The following is a 20,089-nucleotide window of genomic DNA, read 5'->3' on the forward strand; positions in this document are numbered from 1 at the left end:
GGGACCAGATGGACAGAACCCAGAGAAAGGAAGGGAAAAGGATCACAGCTCTCTTCAGCTCTTTCTCAACTGGTTTATTCAGTTTACAAAAGACAAAGGATGAGGGCAGAAATTACAGCCATCTTTGAGTAAGGACTGCTGCAAAAAAAGATAATTAAATTTTTTGTGACCATACGGAAGACAAGTAGGAAGAAATTTACAATGGAGCAAGGGAGGGTTAATGAGATTTAGAAAATAGTTCCAACTTTCCAGGTGCTGCAAAAGCAGCACAGAACTGCAACTGCTTGAGGAGTTCATGACACTCCTCACCTTGGAAGTTTTAAATCAGAGTAAACATTTGCCTCCTTGTGAGAGGGAGCTGAAATAGGTGCTCTCTACAAGCCCCTTCCACATCACTGCCATGGCTCTGCATTTCCAGGTGCAGCTCAGGGCCCAGCATGGCACCAACCTGCTTTAGAAACCCACCACATCACTTGCATAGTTTTTAAGAACCATTTCTGGCCACTATCTAAAGGAACAGCCAGCAGCCAAGGACAAGGTTCTGTGGTAAATTTCATATGAGACAAAAGGTCTTAAAGGTGAGGAGTAAAAGTAATAAATGTGCTCAGACTCAGACAAGGCTGGGTGCTCCAAACCAGTACTGCTTCAGTTACAGAGCAGATCTGATGTAAATTGATTCTGTAGGAGTAGGAAATACAATTACCTACTCCCTGCTCAGCATTTGCCTGCAGTGTAACCATGCACTTGCTGAGAAAACACAGTTATGTGCTAAGACTGGTGGCAGTGAACAGGATAAATAAGCCACTGGAAATTGGACCTGGACCTGTTTTCAAGGTGACCTGTAATGCTACAAACCAGCTGTCTAAGTCTGTTCCAGCCTGTAGTGAGGTTAAAAAAATAAATACTTCTAGCTGGATTTCCACCCACCCCCCATCATGAAGCTCTCACTGCATTTGTGGAAGACTGGTTAGGGAGGTGGAGAGAGGTTGAAAGTAACAACATATATATACAGATGTATATAATATATATCATATATATGAGTACTGGAAGAAGGAGATGAAATCATACCATCTGTTCTTAAAAGTCCTCTGTCCCCTAATTATATACATTTACTTCTTTCATCAATAAAGTCACCCAGGCTATCAATGTGTCGGAGCACACACTGGTTTATATAAATTCTTTTTACCAAAACAAGTAGTTTGGTAAAAATTGTCCCTTAGTTAAAGCATGGCTGATAACTTACTACACATAAGGAAGACCAGTGAAAGTCATATAACAAACACTAGAACTGAACTCAGTCCAATATAAAATGGCCAGAATAAAAAAATTCATATAAATAGTCCTATGTACACTTTGGTTGCCAGCTCTGGGGTTGACAACACTACAAGAGGCTGTAACCTGACTGGCAGTGCAGGTCACCTGTCCAAGGAAAAAAAAAGTAAAAGTAAATCAGAATGCACCAAAAATAGTTAATGATCAGAATTATGGTAATTATAAGAATTATGTTGCTTTTCTTTAAGCTGGAGAAGAGAATTTCAGCATGTGGCTCATCAGCCACACAGGCAATGGTGTCTCATGTTCCAGCAGCAAGAAACCAGTCCCCACCTTCCTGCCTGCTGAAGGCTCTGGCCAGCACCACCTCTGTGCCAAGGACATGCACTGGCCTGGCACCGCCACCCTGAGAGCAGCACCTGATCTGTAGCACACAGGGGAGCGTGGACATTTGGTTCCAACACACAGAGGAAAAAGACAAACCAGCAGCAGCCATCACTGAGAAAGGACAGGCTAGAAGAGAGGCAGCTGCAGGAGCTGGGAGGAGTAGACGGGGTAGCCCAGGGGCGGGTCGGCCGCCTGCACGGTCAGGTTGCGCAGCAGGGCCGGGTGTGCCTGGATGCTGTAGCGCTCCTCGTCGTCGTTGGTGGCGTAGAGCAGCTCCCAGGACAGGTTGGCCCACTGGCCTCTCACAGCTTCAGCATTGAGCTTTCCCACCTGGACTAAGAGCTCCTGCAGAGTGAGGACTCGCCCCGTGTAAATTCCCTACAAGAACAAACAGATCAGGATGTCCAGTACACTGTCCAAGAAGAGACAAGAGCGTTTTGGTTACAAAGCGCTGAGTGAAGCTTTGGGGCTGGGTGGTATTTTCGGGGCTTTCAGGACGAAGGAGGAATTGAACTTGACTCTATGTTTTTAGAAGGTTAATTTATTATTTTATGATATGATATGATATAAAAGAATGTTATACTAAAACTATACTAAAGAATAGAGAAAGTATCTTGTTAAGCCTTCTGTAAGTATCCTAACTAAAAACTTGTGACTGACTCCTCAGAGTCTGACACAGCCTGACAGTGATTGGTCATTAAGTAAAAACAATTCACATGAAACCAATCAAACAACCACCTGTTGGATAAACAATTGCTAAACCACATTCTAAAGCAGCAAACACAGGAGAAGCAAAATGAGATAATTATTGTTTTCATTTTTCTCCGAGGCTTCTCAGCTTCCCAGGAGAAAATCTTGGGCAAAAGGATTTTTCAAAAAATATGACAGTAACAGGGCTGCACTCTATATGAACAGTTTAAACACAGCAAAATATAAACCAGTTCCCCCAGTTCAATGTCTCCACTGGAATCTAATCAGGAAATAGTGCTGCATCTGAAGAACAGTGCAGTGGGGTTTTCAACAACAGTGGTGCCAGTTCCTCTTTAGTACAAATCAACCTTGCAGAGCCTTCATGTTTTAGAACACAATTACAAGGGGGGAAAAAAAGAACAGTGAAAAAGAAACCCAAAATTTGACCTAGTAATTCTTCTCCTTACCATGCTTGGGTCATGCCCCAGTGAGAACAGGTATGGCTTCTCCTGCAGAACTGCTTGCTGCCACTCCAGGTCTGACACCAGCCCAATGTACCAATCGCTTTCGTATCCCTCCAGGTAATTCACCAGCTCTTTGAAGTTCTCCACTGGGCCCAGGCTGGCTTTGTCCAGCATAAGTTTAAAGGTGTATCTGAAAGGTGCAGAACATCACACAGTCAGTTGTGTGGCAAAGACAGGAGGGAGAAAGGCTCTTCAGGCTACAGAGGGTGGAGAGGCTCCACCAACTTTGTCACTGCTTGCCAGCTGAGTCACTGCCAGTGAGTCTCAGTGTGCTTTTAGCTCACCCACATGTAAAACACATCAGCTTAAACACCTCTCATTCACCTCCAACACTTCCCCACTGCCTGATGATGGTTACTGCCAAATATCTAAATCCAGCACAACTGCTGAGATCTGGGGTCAATGAAAACATGTTGTTTTTGCCCAGTTAACACAGCAGACTGTTGGCAGCTGCTGTGGAGAAGAAAGAACAACCTCTGTACCACAGGCAGTATTTACATAGGAAAAACCTACAAATAAATTTAAACTATATGGGTTTAACAAAACATTAATGAAGTGATGCTTCTCTATATAAATTTCTAATCTCAGGAAATGGTTTTCTTTTACCTGAATGCTTTTAATGCCAGCTGGAAGAGCTCTGGTTTGCCTGTTAGCCAGTCCAAGCCAGCAGACCAGGGAATGCCACCCGTGTAGGCCCTGAAGACGTGGCGAGGGGCAGGCACGGCGTTATCCAGGCCAAACAGACCAAAGCAGCACGACAGCACCCCGTGGATGTACAGGTCCTTCAGAGCTTTATCTTCCATAAGGTCTGTGAGTAAACTGGAAGGCTTCTCTTTCAGATGAAAAAAGTCCAGTTGGCTCAAAACAAAGTGGTACCATTCCTCTGGAAACCTCTGCCTCATTTCACTGACTTTGGAAGAAGGCACTGGCGCTGTTCTCCACTCTTCAGGGATGCTCAGCAGCTCTGAGTAAGAGCAACTGAATTCTACACGAGGTAAAACTTCTGGCTGTTTCCCTTTGTCCACAGCAGGCAGCCCAAGCACCACAGCCCTGTTTAATTTATCTTCTGGTGACATTTCTTGTAGGAAATCTTGGCTCTGTGTTTCTACAGACCCTGGAATAGACAGGTGCACTTTTGGTGTCAGTCCCAACTGCCCAGGTTCTTTTCTGTCTCTTGTTCTGCAACTGGGTTCAAAATCAAAAATGTCACTGTCATCAGTCCAGTCCTCCACTGTATCAACACTAAAGCTGTCTTCTTCCCTCAGAGCTCTGGATCCTTTTACTGCAACACTATGTTGCTCTTCTGGAAACGATCCTTGTTTGTTCTTGTTGGCACTGCCTGGGCTTTCCCAGGTCTTGGATTTTTTATAACAATACTGGACAAGCATCCATACAAGCACTTTCACAAAATCATCTTTCAGGTGCTTTAAATTCTCATGGGAATCAATTATTCCAGATAACACATTCCTGGCATCAGAATAGAGCCGCACAGGAACCACAGTACAGGGAGTCAGGATGTGTCCAAAATGGGGATTGGGAGACAGAATCCTCGTGTGCTCCTGATGTTCAAAGGCCGTTTCAAAAATTTCATCCACTCTGTGAGCTTCAGCAGCATGGCAGGATGTTTCCTGCAGTTCTAGCCCCTAAAGCACACATGAAAACAGCTTCCTGTTAGTCTTCACCAGGATATAACTTTAAATGCCAGCAAGCTGTTTGCCTGCAACAGAATTATTCTGAACAAGATGATTGTCAGTATTTCCACAACTGAATCTACAAATCTATCTAGAGATAACAGCAATATCAAAGCACTCACTGCAATATTAGGCACAGATCAATCTCTTAAATAAATCTTTGCCTCATGCAAATCTTATTAGCCAGCTTATTAAAGATATTCTGTCACAAGCTAAATGATAAAAAATTTCACATCTGCTACTCATGTAAATTGCATGGCTAATTAGTACAACACTCATCTTAGAAAATTAAATGTAAATCAGTTACTGCTGAAATGTTACACAGCAAAATGTTTGCATGATTTCCAAACATCAACATCTCAGTGCTCAGCATGCAATTACCTTAATGTTAACACCACAGTATGTGAAGCCTTTTTCCAGCACCAATATCCACATCAGCCTGTCCTGAAAGCGGCACAAGTAATGAGACCCAGGCAGAGAGAGACCTAGGCAAGAAAATAAACCCAATAAAAACTACATATTACCCTTTCTACATGCCAAGGAAAGGATTCAACAGCAAACACAAAATATTTCTGCATCAGCACTGCAATCAGTTAACACTGGCTAACTAGCCCCTGAGAATATTGAAAAAACTGGCTGAAATTGCAGCTTTGAAAAAGCTGTGGAAAGTTGGAAAACCTCACAGAACTGCAGGACTGCATTATTCACACCAGACCAGGGTTAAACAACTCCACCCTCAATTCCCTTTGCAGAGATGACTTTCATGATTAAAGATCATTTTTTGGCTGCATTTCCAACCACATAGTTCCCACTGGAGTGTTCTCTGGAGACCTAAAGTCCTCCTTACTGAGAAGACATTAAAGAATCATTATATAGCACAGGAGTTTCCTAATGGGCCACTTTGTGGAGTAGGAAGTCTTTTTTCACATTCCAAACTGGAATTTGAAAATCAGGTCCTGAACAACAGCAAATTAGTATTCTAAAAAAAAAAACCAAACCAAAAACAAACATATAAAACCAACCCAAACTTTTTCTTTTTTTTACCTATGTCACAAAAAGAGCAATGCCAAATTTCCTAAGAACTGGTGGTTATATTTTATTTGAACTATAGCTGAATGTCAATCTTCATAACACAATGGTTCTATTCTTAAGCATGACATTTTCTGCCAGTTTATGACCTGCTTCTGCTGTCACTCATGGCTGGTGACCACTCACTTGCAGAACATTTTAGTTTTAAAATGTTGTAAGGTGACATCAGTGAAACCAACCATTAAGCAGTAGTTAAAATTTAAGTAACCTTTTCTAACCCACTGAGCTAATGAAGTGCATTTTCTTGCTAACATTTTGCAAAGACTTTAATTCCTTTCTTGCTAGCAGTTAAAACTACTAAAACTCCTTTACACAAAAAAAACTATGGGTTTAAATTAGTGACACACACAGTGGAATCACTTCCTTTTGAACTCATCTGAGAACAGCACAGTTTTTCTTGCTTCAAGACATTCATTCACAGATTTTCCCATTAAAGAAGAGACTTTTTACCCCTCAAGACTAGCATTTTAAATTATTTATTCTAAGGCATACATGCCACCACAGTCATGATGGGAATGGGGGGAAAAACCCCTATTAAAATATGTATGTATATAAAATATAGATAGATATAAAAGATAGATAACATATATATATATATATGACAGCTATATATTATTATAATAAATATATCTATTGTAAATAGAAAACATAATGGACTAATGCAGTAGACAAACTGAAGTATCCTTTAGAGAAAAAGACTTCCTGATTTTATTGAGTACCTCTCTAACCAGTGATGCAAGTGCAGCACATATTTCTTAGTAAAGCACCTGGATATATTCTTCAGAAAAGCATGATTAAGGTTAACTTCCACTGCCTTCAAATATTAGGGCACTTTTTCCAGCCATAAGCCATTTTCTAAGAGGCTTATGTAAATATTTGCCTCTTGTCTAAGGGCTACAATCTTTTGATTATTTAGGTTACACAAAGGCTGTTTCTCAAGAAAATGACCTTGCAATTTCAAAACAGTTACTTTGTCTCCTGCTGGGAAAAAGACTGGGCATTTCTTCACCTCTGTCTCTGTAAATCTGTGAAAACCCCATCACAATGCCTTTAGCACACTGTAAACCCACAAGTGCTGCTACAATCCCACCTCAACAGCCTGTATAAGATATGACATTAAATCTTATCCATTATCTTATGGATTTGTTCTCAGCTGTTTACTGCTGCTTAGGCTACATCATGTATTTCACAAACATCCAGTCAATATTCACCATAACCAATTAACACAGCCAAATTAGCAAAGTCACCTTCTGGATGCTGAGGAATGGGATTGATGCAGAGACAGACAGACCTACAGAGTGCAGAATGACACACATCCTTCCCTATGCTGTCTGGTTAAAGAACCCAATTTACTGCCTCCAGTTAGGTGGGATCAATGCATTCCATCCTTTTTATTCAGTATAGAAAGATTTGCATTGATACTGTTTCAGCACCATTTAGTCTCTCCTTAAAGGTAACAAAAGATTTATTTTTTTGTAGGATTGTAACAAGTAGACATAGTAGAATCATTAGCTGGAAAAGATCTCCCAGATCATCAAGCCCAGCCTTTGACTGAATACCACCATGTCCATGAAACCATTTCACAAACTGCTACATCTACTTGTTTCTTGAATGCTCCCAGCGATGGCAACTCCACCACCTCCCTGGGGAGCCTGTTCCAATGCTTAACCATTTGTCCAGTGAAGAAATTTTTCCCAATATCTAACCCGAACTTCCCCTGCTGCAACTTGTAGCTCTTCTATTCTTTCCCTTTGTCCTATTGCTGGTTGTACAAGAAGGATAAAATTAACCACTTTTTCCCGAGCAATCTCTGAATATCAGATTTAACCCAGCTGTGAAATGTGGTTTTCAGCCATGGATTCTCCTCCCTTCAGAGGGATCCGATCCCAAGGGTTTTGGGGCCTTGGGAGGGATCCGATCCCAAGGGGTTCTGGGGCCTTGGGAGGGATCCGATCCCAAGGGGATCTGGGGCCTTGGGAGGGATCCGATCCCAAGGGGATCTGGGGCCTTGGGAGGGATCCGATCCCAAGGGGTTTTGGGGCCTTGGGAGGGATCCGATCCCAAGGGGTTTTGGGGCCTTGGGAGGGATCCAATCCCAAGGGGTTTTGGGGCCTTGGGAGGGACGCGATCCCAAGGGGTCTGGGGCCTTGGGAGGCATCCGATCCCAAGGGGTTTTGGGGCCTTGGGAGGGATCCGATCCCAAGGGGTCTGGGTGGAAAACCACGTTTCCTGCAATATGTAGCTGCAGTATTTGTGTTGCCTGTACGTACCCAGGCCGCCGGCCGCCAGCGCGGACTGCAGCGCCACGGCCAGGCCGGGCACGAGCTGCCGGTAGTAGACGGTGTCGGAGCAGACGCAGGCGGTGCCGCCCGCGGGGCCCGGCCAGCTCCGCAGGGGCCGGGGGAAGCCCACCAGGAACACGGGCAGGGTGAAGAGCGGCAGCAGGGGAGAGGAAAGCAGGGCTGAGACGGCCACCAGGGCCAGCAGGATGGGGAAGAAGGCGACGTTGAGCGCGATCAGGGTGGCGCTGGATCTGCGGCGCTGCTTCTTCTCCGTCCACGAGGTCAGGAGGATGGCGATGGCAAAGTGCAGCTTGGAGAGGAACTGGAACAGCCGATCCCGCAGGAGACCCACCTGTGGCACACAGGCAGGAAGCACAGGGTTTGTAGCCTGTAGCACACTCGGCAAAGCTACAGTAATTTTATGAAAGTGAAGCATGGCTATCATTGCTTGGTGTGAGAATATATCTTAGTAGAGTTTTCAACTTCTATCTGCTGGGTCCTGGCTCCTGTTGTAATTCTCCAAGAGAAACAGAGACTTCAGATAATTATCTGCCAAATTTACAATATGACCATTACCAGCAAGAGTTTGATTCCTGTATCGAGGCTCCTGTTCCACCAGAGGTCTGGATTAAACACCAACATTTGTGCTGCTGATACAACCACCATGTCTAGTAAGGCATTTTCTGTATTTTGCCAGACCTAAAATAGAGATATGTTAGAAACACATTAAAAAGCACATCTATTATCTCGTGCTTTCATGACCTGGAATATTTCTTCCAGGTCACCTTGGTTCTCAAGTCATGTAGAAGAACATTTCTAAGGCTAACATATTTAAAATTCAAATTACCATTCTGAACATCCTTGTGAATCCAATGGACACAGACACAGAATGCAGGTTTTGTAGTGAATGGTCAAGAGACAGGAATGCTATCATAGCAAATGGAGACACTGCAATTGAAACAAAAGAATCACTGACCTCCTTCCAAAAATGTAACAAAAGTCAACAGAGGTAAGCAGTCTTACTGCAGGATGGAAATCCCAGCACAAAAAGAGAAACCTTCCCTTTATCATCACAAACTCCTCTTTGTATTACACTCCCATGATATCAAACAATTTATTTGCACTAATGGCCCAGGAAAACAAACATTTACATTGATGCTTAGTTCTTACTTGCTATTAGTTCCTTTATCCTTTATTTGTTTCTCCAAGAGAATACTCAAATAAGTAAAAATAAACATGGAATAGCAGTTATCAATGTATTTCCCCAAACTAATGCTTCTTTATGAAACAAAATAATTTAAATTAATTTTTTATTCCCTCAAAGTAGATGCATTTGTCTCTAACCTACCAGAAAGGAGGCTCTTTCCTTTACTAGCAAGCTCTAAGAACCAAATATTTGGTCAGCTTGAAGACTTTCAACTCATTTTGTTTTCAAGTACATCTTTTGAAAAGCAGGTACTGCAGTTGTAACTAAAATCCTTTAAAAAGGCCCTGCTTTCTCAGCCGGGCTTTTAAAAGGCTCAATTTTTTAGGTTCACCCCTATAAAATAAGTAAATAAAATCACTTTCAAATTTAATCACTTTCAAATATGCTGGACCAGTAATTTTGACCTCAATGCACAATTTAACAAGACATCAACAAGTATTTCCAGCCACTTGGTTTCCCTTGGTTCATTCACAGAATCTTGCACATACAGCAATTCTAGAGTTTCAATCTCCCTACAAGCATCATCTAACATACAACAGACAGTGGTGTATTCCTACCTAGTGTTAGTAAAATCCTCCTGACAACACCAACTTTCATTAGCCTTCTTTGCTTCTCCATGAACACAGCCACAGTCCTGACATCCTTTGGGTAAAAAGGGTTTCTGAAGACTCCAAACAAGTACACTCTCTGAATCTCTCTAAGAATCCACATAATTACGAGTAATAGGATCAGAATGTAACTTGCTATGGCCTGGGATCTGGCTTGGGAAAATGATGAGGAGCCTGCAAATTGATGCAGCAGGCTCGCTTCTGTGAGAGCAAATGCCAACACAGTCACATAGAAAATCAATTCCCTCCACCCAAATTGTATTCTAAGACCTCTGTGAGCAGTTTTAGATTTGCTGGAGGCTAAATGGCTGATCATGGTGTGTTTGAAGGCAAACCCAATCTCACTTAGGTTAAGACTCAGTATGAACCCAAATCCAGTCATGAAGAGGATCACACCGAGGGGGCTGGGAATGAAATACGATGCTATTGCTGTTCCAGCAGAAATGAGAAACATTACTAACAACCTGTGAAGGAGAAAATAAAGAAGATTTGCTTGAAAAGAAAAAGGTTATAAACAATACTGATATATTTTACAATTGTATAAACATTTACTTGGTGTTACTTGACATAGGTGAACCTCCTAGTCCAAACTCCAACAGTTGTTCCATTCCCCAGAGAAAAAGTGCATCAAGTGGAGGCAGAATTCCCATTGCCCACAAGAATGGCAGAAAAAGAAACAGGATGTGCAAAATCTGGTTGGTCTGCTCTAGAATGGGTGCGTTGACAGCAAACCTGGATAAAAGAAGAAATGGATTTGACTTCTGTGAAAGGAAAAATAACTTCAATGTGGGAAGGCTTCCTGCTTAATACTACAGCAAATCCCAAATTAAAAACCTTACACATTCAACCTATAAAACCTAATGAGTATCTCTTAAAAGGAAAAAAAAGGACATGTATTTATGCTTGGGACAGTAACACATTAATTAGAACACATAAATTTTCATTTAAAAGATCTGAAGCCTTCATATGAATACAGTGATGCAATTATCCCAATTATTTTTGTTACTGCTGTGATAATACACTGAAAAAACACTTGTGCAAAAAAGAAAGGTCCAGAGGCTCCCCTGTCTTGACTGTTTAACAAAAAATTGTAAAGTATTTTTTCAGAAACAGAAAAGCAAAATTGTACACAGTTTCAAGGCCCAAGATCTAAGCTTTAACTCTAGAACAACTGGCATGCTGCCTGTACACCCACAGATAAAATTGTATATTCCTAAAGAGGGTTTATTTCTACATAAAAATGTCAAAATCTTCCTGCAAAACGACAAAGATCAGTATTAGAAATTTGCATAAATTCTAAACTATACGCATTTACCAGCTAAAGGTGGTAGACTGCCAAAATATTTGGTTTCTCCCTCCTTTTTAATAAGTAAGCAAGCCTCAGAGGAATTTTATCAGGAATTTTGACAATGTCTAAATCTTCTCCTCAGGAAATTGAATAGAAGAATTTGGAGTCCAAGACCACATGTATAATTCTCATACCTCACCTGAAGTGGCAGTTAGGGTAAATCATTAACAAGGACACTTTCCAGTGCAAAACCAGCAAATTGAAACACATTTCTTTTCAATGTATCTATAGTACCCCAACCATAAAATATGTACATGTGACAAAGTGCTATAAATGTCACCTGACAGGGAGAACAGGGAGAAAGAATGCAGAGAGTAAATCTAAAAGCATCTTGTTTTAGGACCCTGACTCTACAAATACTTCAGCTAAGACACATCTGAAAAACAGAAATGTGACTCTCCTAATTTGTAGACTGACACAGCTCTTTGGTATTGGAAAAGCATTTAAAAATCCAAGTTCAAAATCTGTATCACAAAGCCATAGCAATACTCCCATTTGCTTATCCATTCATTAAAACCAAATTCAGAGGTTTTTGTTTTTTTTTTTTTTTTTTCTTTTGTTATGTTTTTGCCTGTTGTATAAAAGCCTCTGCTATCACTTTACAGAGCTTAAATTAGAAAGTATTCCAGGATGAAATCTGGATATAAATCCTGTAATCCTGAAGCTTGCAGTATTTAGATTTATGATTCCAGGTCAGGAACATGTGTTTTCAAAACACATCCTTTAAAAGGATATATTTGCAAATGCTCCAATACAAAAATATGAAAAATAACATGGTAGAAGATAGTTTTAGCTATCTCTACGAACTGCTCTTCCTAGTTTACATGGGATGCTATAAAAATTTAAGAACCTTTTATACACAGCATAGAACCTCAATTTTTATCACATATGCATCAATCTTCTTCCTTTGAAGTTACTACAGTTGATTAGAATCTCAAAATAAATTTTCCTCAGAAGAATAATTTAACCCTTCCCATCAAAAATACACAGAATAACCACCACTTTAAGTGGCTAAATGCATTATTACGTTTACCTGTGTGCAAGATCCACTGCAATAAAGACAAAAATGTAGAAAGGTCTCATCAGAGCAGTGATTTCATAAGTATCCAGTGCTTGGAAAGTGGCTGTTTCAGTGGCTGTGTTTATGATTAATGAATACTCTCCTATACATATGGTCACCCATCCAAACACAAAGATCACAACAGTTCCTCCAATGTTGCTATATAACAAGGTTATTCTGTTTGGCAGCAAATACCAAGTTCCCAGCCCACACAATACCCCTGCCAGAAGGGAATGGAATACAGTGTTGATTATGTACTTCTTGCCAGGAATAATAAATTTTACTGTCTCTGAACCTACACAGCTGGAAAATTCAAACTCATCTTCATCTGTCAGGGTATTCTGAATTTGCATTCTTTCTACTGTCACTGTTTTCTGCTTTGCATAGAGGTTTGTCATCTGAAGAGCAAGTGCAGTAACAAACATGAGTCCTCCCGACAGCGCTGCAGTGCAGAAGTCCTTCATCACTCCCAGCTGGTACAGGAGTGTTCCCACTCCTCCCCAAAGCCATGGTGTCAGGAAAAGGATGATCTGGTTCACATAGATGTAAGGAGGGGCACAGTAGCCTAATTTGAACCTAGGACCTCCCAGCAGAGTCTGAGGGAAGCGCTTCAAGAAGAACTCCTGCTTGTAGTCATTGAGCAGGGGTACATCTGGCCCCATCCTCGTGGCTCAGGAGTGCTGGCTGGGGATCATCTTTCCTGTAGGAAAACAGCAAGGAACACACAGACACATTACTGATTCTGGAACTCACAACCCAGGAAATTCTTGTGTCTTCTTTTTATTTACCAAGCTACAGTGGAACTCTGACATGTTGCTGTTAGAATTTCTCAGAATACAACTGCTAAGCAAACAGCTATTTTAAAATGTGAACACATTCTTTCATCTGAAGCTTGCAAATAAAAATATATAAGCTGTTCTTGGGAGATGACAAAACCAACCCATCTCCCCATCAGAATGCCTTCCTAAAACTGACATTCTTCCCACCCAATCTGATTCCAATCACACCTTGCCACAGACCTCCAATTCCAAACCCTGTTAAGGATCTCTGCATACAGAGTCTGTGATTCCAGTGAACAGTCACACAAGTGCAGGGACTCAGGGACCTTTTTTACAGATAAAAAAAACCTAAAGTGTTATGCAATAAAGCTTTTTCTACATAAATATGTTAAAGTATTACAAACTGTTTTCCACATCAGCATTGTTACTGTCCTCCCAACACAGCCCAGCTGCAGGACAGGATCTCAGTGTAAAGTAAAATAAACAGTTTACTTTCTGCTTCCTAAAACATATAAATTGAAAAAAAAAAACCCAAAAACCAAATAATACTTGTGAGTTGTAGCAGAATTAGCATATATTCTTCTAGGTTTCAATGGAAAAAGCTGAAAGAAAGGAAAAAAAGATACCTGTAGACATTTACAACAACCCATCAAACAGAAATAGGTTTGAATGCTCATTCAGAAAGGATCAGGCAATGTAGAAACAATGAATGTAAGGTGATAACCATGATATTCAAATATTATTCTAGGCTACTAATCATGAAAGCAAGAATCTATGAGTGACAGGCAGAAATACCCAAGCTAAGAAACAGGGTGAAAGAAACAGCACAAAAAAAGCAGTGCCGATGTCATTAATAATAACTCTAAAAAAGAGATGCTGTGCATTAGGAGATGTGCAAGGACAGAAATTCTGACTGACTTTCTTCCACTGGAGCTGAACAATCTGATGAATACCCATTGCCATCACTGGTGAGACATTAAAAATTAAACATCTGGCTGCCACAGAGTCCTCAAACTACTGTGATCCCTTTTTTCTACAATACCAAACCTTTCTGAGTCATTCTGAGAACAATTCACCCCATTTATTTAAACAGGTCTCAGTCACTTGAATGTTGGTAGATGCTGATCATTGGGGAATTAATTTGGAAACAGTGCAAATGAGATTTTATGCATTATCATGACTGAAAATTTATATGCTACATCCACTAAGTCAATACACTCCATCATGGAAAGCAGGACCCCACAGGCTCTGTAACTACTCGTTATGTAGGCTGTGGATTTTTTGGGGTTTTTTTTTCAATAAAATATTGAAAAAACAATTTTTTTGGTCCAACTATTTTAAGCCACTGAAAGTTTCTTAAATGTAAGGAGAAGGCAGCAGTCAGTCCTACTGGAGCTAATGGAAAAGACACATGTTGGCAATGGAGAGGGGAATTCATCCCAGTCAGCTCAGGAATTTGAAAATACAACAGGGACACACCCAACTAAAAACAAATTTCAAATGTAATTATAAAATATCACAACTGAATCAATCTTCTTTAGCAAAATAAGCACTGTTTAGAGGGTGCATGGACATGGAGCTTAAGTTGCTGGGATAGTTACATGCAGTAGATTTATAGGCATGGAAATGACAGAAGCTGAGTTTAAAAAGAAAACATAGAACCAATAGGTGCAGAGTTTTCCTTGAAAAACAGTTTTTGGGCAGCTGTGTTTTTCTGCTCTGAGAAGGGCTAATTTTGTTTCAAGTTCCAGTCTGCATTTGTGTTTGTCAGTTTATATTGCTAAGTGAATGTTAACAAAACATTCCTCTTACAGTTTCTGTGTAAACAATAGGCATCTTTGTGTGAGACACACGAATCTACGCACATAAACAATATAGTTCCACTTGGCTCTGCTCCAAAACGAGCCATAAAAAGAGGAGAATTTATTTGCTGAAGCTCACTAACTATGGAAACTCTTCCCTCTGCTGTTCTCCTGGCTTCCAACTACTCAGGAAGCACATCAGGACTTCAAAGAGGGACTCATCCATGACTTATTCCTGTGCAAAGCCCTAGCAACAAGGCTCCACACATTTGTGAGTGTTTACAGGACCTGGCTTCAATACACATTCCTGACATACAGGCCCAGCCCCACTTTGACAACTAGCCTGGATACCCAAACAACCCCTAACACAACAGTCTCTCATCACCGAGGGGAATCCGTGCCACTTGGATGCTATCACAGCAAGGATGGAAAAAGGGCTTGAACACCACAAAGTCACTTCACAAGTTTTCCTCGCAATAACCTCGTTGTGCCCTTACTACAAAGGGGAAAAAACAAATATATTGGCCACAAAATCAGGCAGGAATTCACAAGAGGGCACAAATTTTTGTCTAAATGAACACCATCCTTCACGTGGGCTAATGCTGGATCAGCTGAGTTTGGTCTGCTTTTATTTTTAGCAGATTACAGAGCATGTGTACAGCTGTCTGCCACCTAAGCAACTGAAAAACACAAGGCTTAAAAATCCTTACCTCGGTGATCTTACAGGTGTTTAAGGGTTGAGGTTACAAACCACCTGCTGGCCAAGCAGGAACAGGTGGGAGGTGAAGGGGAGGCTGTGGCAACCCCTCTCCCACCAAATCCAGATACACCCCGTGCCCACACGCCGGATTAAAGATTCCCTGGAAGAGCATCCATGGCTAAAGACCCCACTGTGCTGCAGGCCAGCTTCCAGCCAGGAGGATCAGGCTGCGAGCCCCTGCTCAGCAGCGTTGACTCCATTCCCCAGGGGACACAGCATTTAGGACAACACATCCCATCCAGTTATGGGATGAGCATCCCGGGATCACCTTTGGGAAGGGTCGCTGGCCTCCTCCTCCCGAGGCACGGCTGCCCCTGGCCAGAGGGGCTCCCACCGGGGCCACCACGCCTCCCACCCACCCAGCTCCCCTCACCTCTTCTGCAGGCTCTGAATAAAAACACCCAACAGCCAACGACTACAAAAAACACCTCTGCGGTCTCCGGAGGGGAAGGACCGGGGGGCAAACCCGCGGCAAGGAGCCTCGGCGGGGACGGCACCTACCTGTGGCCCGGGCTCGGAGCGGGCAGGGGGCGGCAGGGCACGGGCCCGAGCCGGCGCTGGGAGAAGGAGGAGGAGGAGGATGGCGGAGCCCTCCCGTTCTCTGCCCGCCCCTTTTTCCCGCCCCTCAGAGGCCGCCGCCATTTTGCCCGCCTGAGGTAGGCGGTGGGGACGCGCCGCCTGCGGGAAATGGCTCCGGCCAGCCCCGGGCCCGCTCCCGGCGCTGCTCACGGCCGGGTCGGTACCGGAGCGCTGAGGGGCCGCGGTGCTCTGCTCCCTCACTACCGGCAGGGCCCCGCAGCATCCCAGAATGGATCCGGGTGGAAAAGACCTCTGGCATCATCGAGTCCAGCCCGTGGCCAGACCACGGCACTGAGTGCCCGGCCAGTCTTGAACACCTCCGGGAGCCGTAACTCCGCCGCTTCCCTGGCCGGCCCATTCCAATGTCTGATCTTCCTTCCTGGAAGAAATTCCTCTAATGTCCAGTTTACCGCCCCTGGTACATCTTCAGACTGTGCCCTCTCATCCTGTCCCTTGTTCCCTGGAAGCAGATGCCGATCCCCACCTGCCTTCACACTCCTGTCAGGGGCTTAAAGAGAGCGAGGTCTCCAGCAATCTGACATCATAACAGAGTACCCCCCAAAGTTCCCTAAATCTTGAATAATAATGGCCTTTATGTGTTAATTAATTCAAGATATGAACACTGGTTTTAGCTTCAGAACCAAATTCATTCTTTTTTCTTCTTGGTTAAGTCAAATGGAGCATTCAGTGACAAACTGAAATATAAATCCAAATGCTGCAGTACCCCTTCAAATTACACCCATTAAACACTGAGAATATTTAACAGCACGCTTAATATAATTCATATCTAATAATACTAAAATGTATAATTCAGTTTATTAACACCAGGGCACACATGTCTACCTTAAACCCTGTTAGAACAATCACCATGTAGATAGTTGTATCCATTTTAATCTGAATATGTAATTTAACACACAAGCATGTGCTTGGAATTTTAGACAGAGGATTGACTGGAAGCAGTTCTTATCAGAAGCATCATAGCCTTTTTGTAGGTCTGTTAATCTTTATTCTTCAGAGATAATAAAAAGGCAGTTGGATTGGGGAATCCAGTGGAAAACCTTGGAAACACCACCAGAGGACAATGACCATTTGTCTTTATTGAATTTCTTTTAAATGTAGCTAAGTGGTGCAGATAATTACATCCTCTTGCATAATGAGTTAAAAATATGGTTTTTTCACTATCTTTGATCTAGTATTTTCTCACCCTCTCTTTCAAATGCATCTGTTGCAATGCTATTAAAATTATTTATATTTCATAGGTATTCCAAGGTAAATAGCATTTCTTTGCAATTCCCTAAAGGTTGGTAGCAGGTATTTACTTTTTGGTTGTCAAGTTTCATCCTGTCCCAGTTTCCCAATTCAGTTCCAACTTTGTAAAGATGACAATTCTCTTCTGGAATGTTTAAATCCTAAATAACAGCAGACACTGGATTTATTTCTTTGCAAGCTCTGCTGCTTGTGTTTCAAAACTCACATAAAGCTCCTTCAAAACTCTGAGGAATCATTTCCTATATTTTCACTCTTGCTCAAAAGAATAAATCAGAATTTCAGTCAGTGCAAACTGACTACTGGTGAAGGGAGCATAGTAATTTATTTCTCTTAAGAGTTCTAAGAATTTTCTTGTTCATATAAAATAAGATAAAACCTGCTAGCAGAATAAACTGTTCAAGGTAAATTCTGCTGCCCTCCAGCTGTCTTTTTCTGATTATCAGACAATATATAGCTGGAAACATGAACTATCTCACTGAATTTAACAGGACTCCTAATCCTCCTAAAATTATGATACACATAAACTATTTCCAGATTTGGGACTTGGTTTTTGGCTTGCTTGTTCAGCTTGTGAAAGTCTGTTAGTCCTAACTCCCTGCATAATAATATGAGCATTTCCATATTTTTACTATTGACTTTGGAGTAATACAGGTGCAAATATTTTTCTTACTGACCTTTCTTCTCTTCAAAGATAAACCAAAAAAGTGTTTCGGTTTATCTTTGAAACCAAAACTGTTTGGAAATGCATCTTTGTGTGCTGCTATAAGGGTAGGGGAAACAGATGCTTTCTTGCAGTTATTGATTATTAAGTAAGAAAGAGCTTGTAGGATTTTTTTTTTTTTAAAGACATTTACTACTAGAGGAAAAAATAAGTTTATTATCAAATTTGATTATGGAACTCTCTTTTTCCTGATGCCCAAAGTTAATTATTGTTTTATTGCAATCTGCAAGCTGGCATTCCCAAAGGGAGGATTTGAGAGTGAAATCTGCCTGCTTGTTTTACTCAATCTGTCCTGGATCCTTCAGAGGACCCATCCTGTGTCTGTGGGGAGGTTTCTGGAGATCTGTGTGTGCTGGATGTGTGTTATCCATGACTTCTTTCCTGTGGCTCCCTTGGCAGTAATGCCTTTCGACAACGTGGCCGTAGGCTGGCGGAAAAACACGCGGAGGAGCTCACTCCTTTCTGGGTGACTTTGTCCCTTTAAAATAAACTTCAGGAAAAGGTTCTCCATTCCTACATGTGGAAGATACCCATGTTTTCCCAAAGGGAAAGGCTTTTCTTGACATTTCTGAGCAACCATTAAGAGTTCCAGGGTAACATCTGTGTAATAAATGTTAGTAACTGAAGTATCAGCTCCCTTTCAGGTGCCCTTCCTACATGGCAGCTGAACATATGCTTCAAGTAATTTCAGTATTCCTACCTAGCTGGTTTTTCCATCATCAAATCATGAGAGTATTTCTCATCAATTTTTCTTTGTGTATAAAGGGGTTTGGATTTTATAAGAACTGTATTCTTCAGATGAAGGATAAAATACTGAGTTTGCAGGTTTCTTTTTAATTTGTGTGGGATATTCTTAAAATCAGGAGCTTTGAGCTGAATTCTTTTAGTTGTTTATCATGGTAGGATTTTCCTTTTTTTTCTCCTCTTTGCATTTCATGTTGACAACATCTTGATTATGGAAGCAATCTAGTTAAATATTGTATGTTTTGGGAAAGACTCACTTCTCTTGGAAGTCTCTTTCAATTGCTGTATTTTGAGAATCTGTCACTGATCCGAGGAGAAAGGGACAGAGAAAGAATTACAAATAGCACATTTTTGTACCACTGGAATCGTAAGTGACAACCCAGGATTGACTATGGGATATTCTGCATCTTTATTTTGACAGGGTGCAACAGTCCTGTGGCCATGCAGCCTTCACAGTTGTCATTTATACCCCAGTGCGTGGCCACATGGATGCTGTGGATATAAACAGAGACAGATCATGTGTGGTGGTTGTGAGGGTCCCAGGACGAGGGAAGAGATGAATCTGACTCAATATTCTTAGAAGGCTGATTTATTATTTTATGATATTATATTATAATAAAAGAAATTATATACCAACACTATACTAAATAAAGAGAAAGGATACATCAGAAGGCTAGAAAGGAAAAAGTAATAAAAACCCGTGACTGACCAGAGTCCTGACACAGCTGGACTGGGATTGGTCATTAAGTCAACACAATTCACATGGAACCAATCAAAAATGCACCTGTTGGTAAGCAACCTCCAGACCACATTCCAAAGCAATCAGATAATTATTGTTTACATTTCTTTTCTGAGGCTTCTCAGCTTCTCAGGAGAAAAATCCTGGGCAAAGAAGGTTTTTCAGAAAATATCATGGTGACAATCATGTGGGACACTCTCTGCTCCAGTGACACACAAGCTCTTACAGATGGAGCTCTGGGACACTTTGTAGCTTCCAGTGGAGTAGGAATGTTTGAATCACCAACAAGGTAGCATGTCCTGTGTCCTTGACCACTTCACCCAATTAAAAATGGTCATATACACACTTGCTGCTTGTTGAAACTTGGCTCAGGTCACCACTGTCCAGCATCCAACTTCTCAAAGATTAAAAAAATATTCATGAGCAAGAAAATTCAGAGATCTCAGTACAACATTTGGGCTTTGTGGGATATTGGGAATGAAGGACTTGTCTCTGGAGGGAGTTGGATGCTTGTTAAGTGTAGAGCTGCCTCATTGGA

General features: G+C 41.7%; 1 protein-coding gene across 2 annotated transcripts; it reads right to left on the reverse strand.

Moving 5' to 3' along the window:
- Positions 1-53: 53 nt before the first annotated feature.
- PCNX4 (pecanex 4) lies at positions 54-16,123 on the reverse strand. Of its 2 annotated transcripts, XM_059850536.1 has the most exons (11): positions 16,001-16,123; positions 12,132-12,858; positions 10,303-10,482; positions 9,700-10,214; positions 8,783-8,883; positions 8,512-8,634; positions 7,924-8,287; positions 4,946-5,049; positions 3,480-4,516; positions 2,817-3,003; positions 54-2,037 (listed from the first exon to the last, which is right to left on the reverse strand). In XM_059850536.1, exons 2-11 carry the CDS (start codon positions 12,818-12,820, stop codon positions 1,786-1,788), a joined length of 3,552 nt encoding a protein of 1,183 aa, XP_059706519.1. In that variant the 5' UTR covers positions 12,821-12,858; positions 16,001-16,123; the 3' UTR covers positions 54-1,785. The 2 variants fall into 2 exon arrangements, with proteins under 2 accessions (XP_059706519.1, XP_059706520.1); XM_059850537.1 differs by lacking the exon at positions 10,303-10,482.
- Positions 16,124-20,089: the final 3,966 nt, after the last annotated feature.

This window comes from Haemorhous mexicanus, chromosome 6 (assembly GCF_027477595.1).
Source record: "Haemorhous mexicanus isolate bHaeMex1 chromosome 6, bHaeMex1.pri, whole genome shotgun sequence".
In the NCBI taxonomy this organism is placed as follows: domain Eukaryota; kingdom Metazoa; phylum Chordata; class Aves; order Passeriformes; family Fringillidae; genus Haemorhous; species Haemorhous mexicanus.